Source organism: Myotis lucifugus, unplaced genomic scaffold (genome assembly GCF_000147115.1).
Source record: "Myotis lucifugus unplaced genomic scaffold, Myoluc2.0 scaffold_2642, whole genome shotgun sequence".
Classification (NCBI taxonomy): Eukaryota; Metazoa; Chordata; class Mammalia; order Chiroptera; family Vespertilionidae; genus Myotis; species Myotis lucifugus.
In genome coordinates, this window is record NW_005873690.1 from 538 (window position 1) to 13,089 (window position 12,552).

General features: G+C 46.0%; 1 protein-coding gene across 1 annotated transcript; it reads left to right on the forward strand.

The window, feature by feature from the left end:
- Positions 1-5,020: 5,020 nt before the first annotated feature.
- Positions 5,021-11,742, forward strand: LOC102424809 (zinc finger protein 345-like; the record flags this gene model as incomplete). The annotated part of the gene is made up of 3 exons (XM_014450553.2): positions 5,021-5,064; positions 7,580-7,703; positions 8,659-11,742. Coding segments are annotated over 3 exons (2,492 nt in total), but the record flags the coding sequence as incomplete, so codon positions are not given.
- Between the last annotated feature and the right edge of the window lie 810 nt (positions 11,743-12,552).

The following is a 12,552-nucleotide window of genomic DNA, read 5'->3' on the forward strand; positions in this document are numbered from 1 at the left end:
CTCAGGATCCCTGCAGCTATTCGGGGTCTTTTTTTATTCCAGATGAATTTTTTGAATGTTTCTTCTAGATCTGTGAAGTATGCCGTTGTTATTTTAATGGGAAGTGCATTGACTCTATAGATTGCTTTGGGTAGTATGGACATTTTAATGATGTTGATTCTAACAATCCATGAGCAGAGTCTGTTCTTCCATCTGGTTATGTCTTCTTCTCTCTCTTTTTTCAGTTCCCTATAGATTTCCATGTATAGGTCTTTTACCTCCTTAGTTAAGTTTATTCCTAGGTATCTTAATTATTTTTGGTGCGATGGTCAACGGGATTGCTTATTTAGTCTCTTTTTCTGTAAGTTCACTGTTGGTGTATAGAAATTCCATACATTTCTTGGTGTTACATTGCCAAATTCATTTATTAAGTCTAATAATTTTTTGATGGAGTCTTTAGGATTTTCTATGTACAGTATCATGTCATTTACAAATATGGACAGTTTTACGTCTTCTTTTCCAATTTGTATTCCTTTTATTCCTTCTTCTTGTGTGATTGCAATGGCTAGTACTTCTAGTCGAGTAGGAGTGGTGAGAGTGGGCATCCTTGTCTGGTTCCTGTTCTTAGGGAAAATAGTTTTAGTTTTTGCCCATTGAGTATGATGTTGGCTGTGGGTTTGTTATATGTGGCTTTTATTATGTTGAGATGTGATCTTTTATTCCCACCTTGCTGAGAGTTTTTATCAAGAAGGGGTGTTAGATTTTGTCAAATGCTTTTCCTGCATTAATTGATATGACTATGTGATTTTTATGTCTCGGTTTTTTAATGTGATGTATCACGTTTATTGATTTGCGATTGTTGTACCATCTTTGCATCCCCAGGATAAATCCTACTTGGTCATGGTGTATGATCTTTCTGATGTACTGCTGGATCCAATTTGCTAGAATTTTATTGAGGATGTTGGCATCTGTTCATGAAGGATATTGGCCTGTAATTCTTTTCATTGTGTTGTCTTTATCTGGTTTTGGTATTAGGGTGATGCTGGCTTCATAGAATGAGCTTGAAAGTGTTCCTTCCTCTTGACTTTTTTGGAGTAGTATGAGGAACATAGGTTTTAGTTCTTCATTGAATGTTTGGTAAATCTCCCCAGTGAAGCCGTCTGGCCCCGAGCTTTTGTTTGCTGGAAGCTTTTTGATGACTGCTTCAATTTCTTCTATAGTTATTGGCCTATTGTGATTTTTAGATTCTTCCTGATTGAGTATTGGAATGTTGTATTTTTCTAGGAATATGTCCATTTCCTCTAGGTTGTCTAGTTTGTTGGAATAGAGTTGTTCATAGTATTTTTTAGCAATCCTTTGTATTTCTGTGGGGTCTGATGTAATTTTGCCTCTTTTCATTTCTGATTTTGTTTATTTGGGTCCTCTCTCTTTGCTTCTTGTTGAGTCTCTCTAGAGGTTCCTCAATCTTGTTTATCCTTTTAAAGAACCAGCTCTCGGTTTCAATGATCTTTTGAATTGTTTTTTTTGGTTTCCATGTCATTGATTTCTGCTCTGATCTTTATTATGTCCTTCCGTCGTCTCACTCTGGGCTGTTCTTGTTGCTCTTCTTCTAATTCTTTAAGTGGTAGAGTAGATGATTTACTACCATTTTTCTTGTTTTTTGAGGTAGCCTGTAGAGCTATAAACTTCCCTCTCAGGACTACTTTCATTGTTTCTCATAGATTTTGGATTGTTGTGTTTTTATTATCATTAGTTTCCGTGATGTTTTTAATTTCTTCTTTGATTTCTTTGGTAACCCAGTCATTGTTTAATAGCATGCTATTCAGCTTCCAAGTGTTTGAATTTTTTGGATTGTTTTTATTGTAGTTTATTTCTAACTAGAGGCCCGGTGCACAAAAATTTGTGCACTGGGGAGGGGGATGTCCCTCAGCCCCACTTGTGCCCTCTCTCAGTCTAGGACCCCTCAGGAGATAACGACCTGCTGGCGTAGGCCCACTCCCGGGTGGCAGAGGGCAGGCCCAATCCCTAGGTGCCTGCCCCGCAGCTCCTGGTCGGGCTCAGAGCAGGGCCGATTGGGGAGTTGGGGCACCGCCCCCTGTCATGCACAGAGCAGGGCAGATCAGGAGATTGTGATGCCACCCTCAGTCACGCTCAGGGTAGGGCCGATTGGGGGGTTGGGGTGCCGCCCCCTGTCACACTCAAGGCAGGGTCGTTGGGGAGGTTGCGGCACCACCCCCTGTCACGCACAGAGCAGGGCGGATCTGGGGGTTGGGTCGCTGCCCCCGTCACGGACAGAGCAGTGCCAATTAGGGGGTTGGGAGCTCCCCCCTGTCACGCACAGAGCAGGGCCGATCAGGTGGTAGGGAGCTACCCCTTATCACGCACAGAGCAGGGCCGATCAGGAGGTTGCGATGCCACGCTCAGTCACGCTCAGGGTAAGGCCGATTGGGGGTTTGGGGCGCCGCCCCCTTTCACACTCAAGGCAGGGTCGGTGGGGAGGTTTGGGCGCCGCCCCCTCTCACCCACAGAGCAGGGCCAATCAGGGGGTTGGGGCACTCCCCCCTGTCACACTCAGGGCAGGACCGATGGGGAGGTTGTGGCTCCACCGCGTAACACACACATCAGGGCCCATGGGGGGTTGGGGTGCCACACCCTGTCACACACAGTGCAGGGCCCATCAGGGGGTTGGGGAGCTTCCCCTTATCAGGCACAGAGCAGGGCCGATCAGGGGGTTGGTGCGCCTTCCCCTGTCACAAACAGAGCAGGGCAGATAGGGAGGTTGTGGCGCCGCCCCCTGTCACACACAGAGCCGCAGGGCGATCAGGGGGTTTGGGCGCTGCCCCCTGTCACGCTGCTCCATGGGCCAGGAGGCCTTGTGGCTCCAGTGATCCCAGTGCTAGGAGGCCTCGCTGCTCCGCTGATCCCGGTGCTGGGAGGCCTCATGGATCCACTGATCGCGGTGCTGGGAGGCATATTACCCTTTTACTATATAGGATAGAGGCCTGGTGCTTGGGTGGGGGCCTGCTGGTTTGCCCTGAAGGGTGTCCTGGATCAGGGTGGGGGTCCCTCTTGGGTGCCTGGCCAGCCTGGAAGAGGGGATGATTGCTGTTTGCAGCTGGTCACACCCCCTTCAGGGTGGGGGTCCCCTCTGGGGTGCCTGGCCAGCCTGGGTGAGGGGATGATGGCTGTTTGCAGCTGGTCACACACCCTTCAGTGTGGGGGTCCCCACTGGGGTGCCTGGCCAGCCTGGATGAGGGGATGATGCCTGTTTGCAGCAGGTCACACCCCCTTCAGTGTGGGGGTCCCCACTGGGGTTCCTGGCCAGGCTGGGTGAGGGGCTGAGGGCCGTTTTCAGGCTGGTGGGTGACTGAAGCTCCCAACCTCTCCTTTTTTCCTTTTTTTTTTTTTTTATTCTGGGATTTATTTGCCTTCTATGGCTGTCACTGGAGCTGAGAGCCGGCATTAGCTGTGAGACCTCAGCTGCTGAAAGCAGGTTTCTGGACTTTGTTTACCTTCTGTATTTGAAACTTTGTTGCGACTCCAGCTTGAGATCCTGGCTGGCTGAAAGCAGGTATCTGGGGTTTTGTTTAGCTTCTATATTTGTAACAATGTTTCTTAGAGAGCAGCTCAGAGCCCAGCAGCGGCAGGTGGGGAAAATGGCTTCCGCTGTCACTGGAGGAAGCAAGCCTCCTTTTCGCGTCAGTTGCCTGGCTGCCATCTTGGTTGGCAGTTAATTTGCATATCCCCCTGATTAGCCAATGGGAAGGGCAGCAAAGTTACGGCTAATTATCATGTTTTCTTATATTAGATAGGATGTTATGCCATTGTGGTCTGAGAAGATGCTTGATATGATTTCAATCTTCAATTTGGGGAAACTTTGCTTGTGACCCAATATGTGGTCTATTGTTTAAAATGTCCCATGTGTTCTTAGAAGAACTTCAATTCCATGGCATTGGGGTGAAATGTTCTGAAGATGTCAATTAAGTCCATCTGATCTAGTGAGTCATTTAGGATTGCTGTTTCTTTGCTGATTTTTTTGTCTAGAGCATTTATCCAGTGATGTCAGTGGTGTATTAAAGTCTCCTACTATGATTGTATTGTTGTCGATCTCTCGTTTGATATCTTCCAGGAGTTATTTTTAATGTATTTGGTGCTCCTGCACTGGGTGCATATATTTTTATCAGGGTTGTCTCCTCTTGTTATATCGTTCCAATTAGTATTATGAAGTGGCCATCTTTATCTCTTGTTATGGCCCTTATTTTGAGGTCTATTTTGTCAGATGTAAATATTGCTACCCTGGCTTTTTTTTTCATTTCTATTTTCCTGAAAGATATTTTTCCATCCCTTCACTTTCAGTCTGTGTGAATCCCTTGTTCTGAGGTGTGTCTCATGTAGACAGCATATATATAGGTCATGTTCTTTTTTTATCCATTCAGCTGCTCGATGTGTTTTGATTGGAGCATTTAGTTCGTTTATGTTTAAAGTTACTGATAGTTATTTGTAGCCATTTTTATTTTTTGTGCCTGTGTTCCTTCTTCCCTTGTTATTTCTTCTTTTTACACCATTCCCTTTAGCATTTCTTGCATTGCTGGCTTGGTAGTGATAAACTCCCTTAGCTTTTTTTTGTATGTGAAGATCGTTATTTCCCCTTCAATTTTCAATGATAGCCTGGCTGGAGAGAGTATTCTTGGACTTAGTCCCTTTCTTTGTATCACTTTGTAAATTTCCTTCCATTCTTTTCTGGCCTGATGTGTTTCTATAGGGAAGTCATTTGATAATCTAATGGTTTAGAGCCCTTGTACGTAACTTTCTGTTTCTCTCTTGCATCCTTTATGATTCTCTCTTTGTCCTGAACATTTGCCATGGTAATTATGATGTGTCTTGGTGTGGGTCTTTCGTGTTCATCTTGTTTGGGACTCTGTGCTTGCATGACTATTTTCTTTTCCACATCAGGGAAGTTTTCTTTTTTTTTCTAAATATATTTCATTGATTTTTTACAGACAGGAAGGGAGAGGGATAGAGAGTTAGAAAAACCGACCAGATGCCTCCTGTGCACCCCCTACTGGAGATATACCTGCAAACAAGGTACATGCCCTTCACCGGAATAGAATCCGGGACTCTTCAGTCCACAGGCGGAAGCTCTAGCCACTGAGCCAAACTGGTCAGGGCCAGGGAAGTTTTCTGACATTATTTCTTCAAATGGGTTTTCTAACCATTGTTCCTCTTCCTGTTGTTCTGGCACCCCTATTATTTGTATGTTGATCGTTTCATGTTGTCCCATAGCTCCCTTAGGTTCTCCTGCTGCCTTTTAATTTTTTTTTCCAATTTCAGTTCAGTTTGGTTGTATTCTGCTTCCCTGTCTTCTAATTCACTAATTTGGTCTTCCACTTCTAGTCTACTGCTGAAACATTACATGGTATTTTTTATTGCAGCTATGTCATTCTTTATTTCTTCTTGATTCTTACATAAGTTATTTCTTTTTTTCATCCATCCTGTTTATGAACTGTATGACGCTTATTCTGAATTCTTTTTCTGACATATTGCATGCCTCTGTTCTACTTAGCTGCTTATCTGGTGATGCCTCCTTTTCTTTCCTTTGGGGGTTTCTTCGTGTAACTATTTTTGATCTCACCGACAGATCTAGATGTGGATTCGTGCAGGGCCTGTTCCTTGGGTGGCAGTGGCTCCTATAGTGGGGGCTGCAGTGGTGGCTCCTCTGGCGGGGTGGGGGAGGGTTGCTCGCACAGCTGCTGCTCCTGAGACTGGGGTGGGATGCTCAAGAAGCTGCTGCTTCTCGGATGGGGGCAGGCTGCGCATGCTACTGCTCCTCAGACGGTGGCGGGCTACTTGCATGGCTGTTGCTCCTTGGACAGGGGTGGACTGCTCACGTAGCTGCTACTCCTTTGATGGGTGCTGGCTGCGCGTGGCTGCTGCTCCTCGGACGGGGCGAAGATTTCTTTATATATCCTGTGAAATTTAGAGGTAACTGTAATGATCCAGGTATTTAAGGGTTACAGTGACAATATCTTGTTAGGAGTCCTCTTATCAGATGTCTGGATAGCCACGACTCGTTTAGCATCCAGCTGGCGGGAGGCTCCCTGACGCCCAGCAACCGCTGCACACTATGGGCGAGGCCAGAGGGTAGAATGCTTGCTGGCCTAGCAATAGCCTCACATTCTGCACCAGGACTGGCTTTCATGCTGTGGCCACTCTTTTGGGAGGTGGTTGTTGGAGGCCGAAGAGTAATTCAACTAACAAGAGTCTAGGGTTGGTACATACACCTTTTCTAAACTCTCACCAGGATGTTGTTGTGACCTTCAGTGTGGCCTGGCTGTGGGGAGTTGAAGTTCGTTTTGTGGATTAGCTTAGAGCAGTGATGGCGAACCTTTTGAGCTCGGCGTGTCAGCATTTGGGAAAACCCTAACTTAAATCCAGTTGCCGTGTCACATATAGAAATTTTTTGATATTTGCAACCATAGTAAAACAAAGATTTATATTTTTCATATTTATTTTATATATTTAAATGCCATTTAGCAAAGAAAAATCAACCAAAAAAATGAGTTCGTGCGTCACCTCAGACATGCGTGTCACAGGTTCACCATCACTGGCTTAGAGGCTTGAGTGAGACTCACTGGGCATGGTGCAGAGGGCCATCGGGGCTGGGACTTGAGTGAAGGTTAAGTGAGGGATGTTGGCTGTTACTAGTGAAGGGACATCAAGTGCAGCATAACAGAAGGTGGGCTATGGATATCTGAGATCTGATTGTTGTTCTTAATAGTTGGGGTTGAAGGAAAAAAAAACAGTCATGGAGAGAGGCCTCCATAGCACCACTCAAGGCTGCCACTATGAGTGTGGACTATCAGAAACTGGGCAGTATTTGATCCTGATTCAGTTTGGCACCGTCCTCTGGACCACACATGCTGAGTAATAAGTAAAGGCCGGGAGATGAGTATGGGGGCAGGAGCTGTGGAAGTGCAGGTTTGAGAGAGGTGTGGTAGATGGAGTGATGTGCACTTGGAGAGGGAATGTGAATTCATGGCCACAGCACCATGACATTGACATAAGAGTGAATGAAGGAAGAGTCCATTTCTGGTGGTGCCTGGATGGAACAGTAAGGTCAATTTTAGGGTAATTGCCTGTAAAGAGGGGTGTGTGGGTGCCACATTCTAGGTTAAGAGCTTAGGTGCCATTTAACTAACCACCTGCTTTTTGTTGTTGGGAGTGACACACTGGTTGATGGGAATGAGGTAGCATTCATCAGTGTTACTCAGGCTTGTAAATCTCCACTGGCATGGGTAAGGGTGAAGGGTAAGAGAGAAATAGATTATGGAGATGGGGACCTATATTTTTGGAAAAGAGGTGATTAGGAAATAATATATCCACGCCACGACAATTTGCACTACCTTTGAAGGTGTGCGTCTGGGAAAGAAGCTGTGTGAGAGAAGTGTTGTTCAATAAGAAGACAGTGGCTTTCGTGGGATGAAGGCCTGGTATTTTCTCGGATGTGAAGCGTGCAAAGAGCACATGGGTGGGGAATATGACAGACTTATAATCTTAGGAGTGAATCTGATCATGGGCTGTACTGTCCCCATTATGACAGGATGTGAACTTTGAGGACGTGGCCATTGCCTTCTCTGAAGTGGAGTGGGTGATCCTGGATGATGCTCAGAGACTTCTGTACTACGATGTGATGCTGGAAGTGTTTGCCCTTGTATCATCTGTAGGTAAGACCTTCACATTCTCCCAGTGTCCTGAGGTGATGTCCTCTATTTCTTTAGACCTCAGGCGTAGCTTTCTCTCTCCCACAGCCAGAACATGGCCTCTGCTAATGGCCCTCACTGTCCTGTCAAATGTGCTGTGGCTGCCAGGGATGAGCTGGATGGGGAGCCCTGAGTAAAGGACTCCAGGAACATCCCTAACACCCGTAACCTCAAAAAGTACAGGAAGTGTCAGGGAGTCAAGAGCCTAGCAGTGAGTTTAATGGGTCCCAGCTTGCACTTTCTCTTCATGGGAAGCTGACAGTGTCCACATGCATGGCTTCTACTTCTGCCCTCTTTCTCTTGGTACGCGTTCTTGTGCCACATTATGGTCTTTACCTACATAAACCATGGGCTGTTTTGGTAAGGCCCCCATTCAAATGTATGTAATACTCTCTTCCCTGAATACTATAGCAAGCTGTTTAGCTCTGGCCCAGTGCAGACTACTCACTTCTTCATCACCTGTTCATCTGCATTGGTGCCTCTGCAGTAATCTGCAACGTTGACTTGTACATGTGATATGTGCATTGAAGTGCTAATTAGTCCTTGAAACCAGCTACTCCTTTATTGAATTTTACTTGGAGTAAGACCTAAACAACTTCTTCCACAGCTCTCCCCCACCGCCCACCCCCGGTAAACAATACGTGCAGAATGCTGTTAGTTGAAGGATGGGCTGGAGATCCATATTCTCATCCATGTGGTGCTTGCCATGTTTGTGTCATATTTCTGGTGAGGCCTCCCTGTTTTGTGATCTTCATTAGCGTAGAAAGTCACAAGAGCCTGTTATTAATCCTTCCTGCACATCTCTTATTTTCAGACAATTGCATGGAACCAACGTGTGATGTGTAACACACTTTTGCAATGGGACTTCCCCCTGCCACCACATTCAACATTCATTTCCTCACCATTTCTCACTTTTCAGGTTGTTGGCATAAAATGGAAGATGAGGAGGCCTCTTCTGATCAGCAAGTATGTAGACAAGGCAAGTTACAGGTCCGGACTTCTAAGACAGCTCAAGACACCCATAAGAACCATCTCTGTAAGCGGTGTTTCTCTCTGTTGCAACATATTTTGCACCCGACTGGGTCACATGCAGCGTACTTTGAGCAGAAAGCCTTCTGTAGCGACGCATGTGTTGGAGAATTCTGTTTCAGTGTAAACCCTCACCAGCAACAAAAGAATGAATGTGGAGAGGGGCCCTGGAAAGAAGCTATGGACGGGACCTCTTTTGTGAGCAGGTGCAGCTTCTCCTTACCTTCGGTGCCTTCAACCAGCAGGGAGGTTGGGGAAGACTTGCAATCCAACCCAGAGCTTCCCCAGCACCAGGCCACTCTCAACACTGAGGAGCTACCCTGTAGCAGTGAGATTTCACAGGAATTTCTCCGTGGAAAAAGTCATCACCGGTGGGATGAATGTGGAAACGCTGCCAGCCACAACCTGAAAGTTGTTCAGTGTGAGGGTGTGTGTTCTGGAGAACTGATTTATGAGTGTAACAAATGTAGGAAAGTGTTTATACGAAACTTGAACGTCATTCGACATAGAGTTCACACTGGAGAAAAGCAGTATCAGTGTAATGAATGTGGGAAGTTCTTCAGAAAAAGACCTTCACTTGTTAGACACCAGAGAGTTCACACTGGAGAGAAGACATATGTGTGCAAACAGTGTGGGAAGTCTTTCAGTTACAAGTATAACCTCAAAAAACACAACAGAGTTCACACAGGAGAAAAGCCGTATAAGTGCAGTGAATGTGGGATATCCTTTCGTCAGAGGACCCACCTCATAGAACACCTCAGAGTTCACACTGGACTGAAACCATATGAGTGCAGACATTGTGGGAAAACCTTCAGCTCCAAGTCGAACCTCAAACAACACAACAGAGTTCACACAGGAGAAAAGCCATATAAGTGCAGTGAGTGTGGGATTTCCTTTCATACAAGGACTCAGCTCACTAGACACCTCAGAGTTCACACCGGAGAGAAGCCGTATGAGTGTAGAGAATGTGGGATGTCCTTTCGTACAACGGCTCAGCTCACTGTACACCTCAGAGTTCACACTGGACAGAAACCATATGAGTGCAGACATTGTGCGAAATCCTTCCGTTCCAAGTCTAACCTCAATGAACACAACAGCATTCACACAGGAGAAACGCCATATAAGTGCAGTGAATGTGGGATGTCCTTTCGTACAAGGACTCAGCTCACTAGACACCTCAGAGTTCACACCGGAGAGAAGCCGTATGAGTGTAGAGAATGTAGGATGTCCTTTCGTACAATGGCTCAGCTCAATGTACACCTCAGAGTTCACAGTGGAGAGAAGCCATATGAGTGTAGAGAATGTGGGAAATCTTTCCATTATAGGTCTAACCTCAGACAACACAACAGCGTTCACACTGGAGAAAAGCCATATAAGTGCAGAGAATGTGGGATGTCCTTTCGTACAAAGTCTCAGCTCACTGTACACCTCAGAGTTCACACTGGACAGCAACCATATGAGTGCAGACATTGTGGGAAATCCTTCAGCTCCAAGTCTAACCTCAAAGAACACAACAGAGTTCACACAGGAGAAAAGCCATATAAGTGCAGTGAATGTGGGATGTCCTTTCGTACAAGGACTCAGCTCACTGGACACCTCAGAGTTCACACCGGAGAGAAGCCGTATGAGTGTAGAGAATGTGGGATGTCCTTTCGTACAAGGGCTCAGCTCAGTGTACACCTCAGAGTTCACAGTGGGGAGAAGCCATATGAGTGTAGAGAATGTGGGAAATCTTTCCGTTACAGGTCTAACCTCAGACAACACAACAGCGTTCACACTGGAGAAAAGCCATATAAGTGCAGAGAATGTGGGATGTCCTTTCGTACAAAGGCTCAGCTCACTGGACACCTCAGAGTTCACACTGGACAGAAACCATATGAGTGCAGACATTGTGGGAAATCCTTCCGTTACAGGTCTAACCTCAGACAACACAACAGTGTTCACACAGGAGAAAAGCCATATAAGTGCAGTGAATGTGGGATGTCCTTTCGTATACGGCATCACCTCACTAAACACCTCAGAGTTCACACTGGAGAGAAGCCATATGAGTGTAGAGAATGTAGGATGTCCTTTCGTACAAGGGCTCAGCTCACTGTACACCTCAGAGTTCACACTGGAGAGAAGCCACATGAGTGTACTGAATGTGGGAAGTCTTTTAGCCGAAAAGCCTACCTTAATAAACATCTGAGAGTTCACACTGGAGAGAAGTCTTAAATGTGCAGGGAATGTTTCCTTTTATTCACTTAGAATAACAACAATGAAGGAGACTCTTTGTGACCTATTTTCCTGAATTTAAACCCCTTTTAATGGAACATACACTCTTCTAGATTCTTCATGTTACCAGTACAGGTGAAGCTTAAACGAGGTGCATAGCACTTTGTAACATGCCCAGGTCTTCTACCCGATTGATTTGTGGCTGAAGAGATTTCCCCTCTACAACCTGGCTCACCTGAAGAGTGTGTATCAGTCCCAACCACTGCGTGCTAAGGGGAAATGTATTCTGTGATGTCACTTGTGCTTGAGAACATTAGGAACCCTCCGCTCCTGACAGGATCTTCATTTGTCTCCGAGGAGGTAATGCACCTGACCCACGGTTCATACTGGGCACCTTCCTCAGCTAAGAAGTGCGGCCTCTGTCCGGGACATGTGGTTCTCACATTATGCTGTGATGAATTGTTTCAAATTCTGATTCACCAACCTGCAAACCGCCTTGTCCTGTTTTCTGGTTTGTGATCTTTAGTAAAGGTATTTTTTCTTTAGTACCTTTAATTTTCTTGGTTATATTCACCCCCAGGGATGATTATCAAGCACTACTGTGGTCTACGTTGTATAATTTACAGATATTGTGTGGATCCCAACGTTTCTGTGCTTTAGGAGGGACAGCATAGTGCCAGGAAATCACTCTTTGACCAATATTGGCTTTTAGTGCATTGCTGCCCACGGCCTTGAAATAAAGACTGCGTGACTTTGTGGTTCTTGTTTACAGGTTTGATCCTGGCCCCTATGGAGCTTTGTAGGAGGCATCTAATTTTTCCTTCTTTCTCACATTGATGTCTCTCCCAGTCTTTCCCTTCCTCTCCCCCTTCCCTTGCACTCTGTCTGAAAATCAATGAAAAAATATCCTCAGGTGAGGATTACCAAAAAATCCAAACATTCACCCTGGTGCCCTGAGATGGGGCTTCTGACGGCACCACCCACCTTTGCTCACTCCTGCCTTTTCTTGGGATGTTCCCACTGCAGGTGGGCTCACTGTGCCCTTCCCAGTGTTTGGCAGAGAGGCAAGGCCCTGGGAGGGATTGGGGTTCTGTGTGTGCCTGAGATGTACTGGCCAGGGCTCTTCTGTCTCCATCCAGAGGTCTCTCCAGCCTGCTCCTCCCCACCCACCAAGGACCTGGTCTGCTGCAAATGAACCTACTTCTGTATCTGGGAGAAGCCCCCTGATGCTATGGGCCCTGAAATCAGTTCACCTTTAGAAAATCCTGCCTCCCGCCAACCCATTCACACCCCTGAGACCCACTGGTGTTTACGTCTCTCTTTTTTTTTATTTTAGGGATTATTTTGCACTTTATTAAAAATACAGCACACCTCTCCCCGACCCCTTCACCCAACCGTCCTGGAGGTAGCATGGATTCTCCAGGATATGGTTTTGTTTATTTTCAATGGTGGGAACATTCTGTAATACAAGCATTTCCAGAAGGAGAGGATTGGTCTCAATATAATTCCACATTTGGAGGATGATTTGTGGTTGGTGTGCCCCCGCCCCTAAGTTTTGCCTGTGTATGGA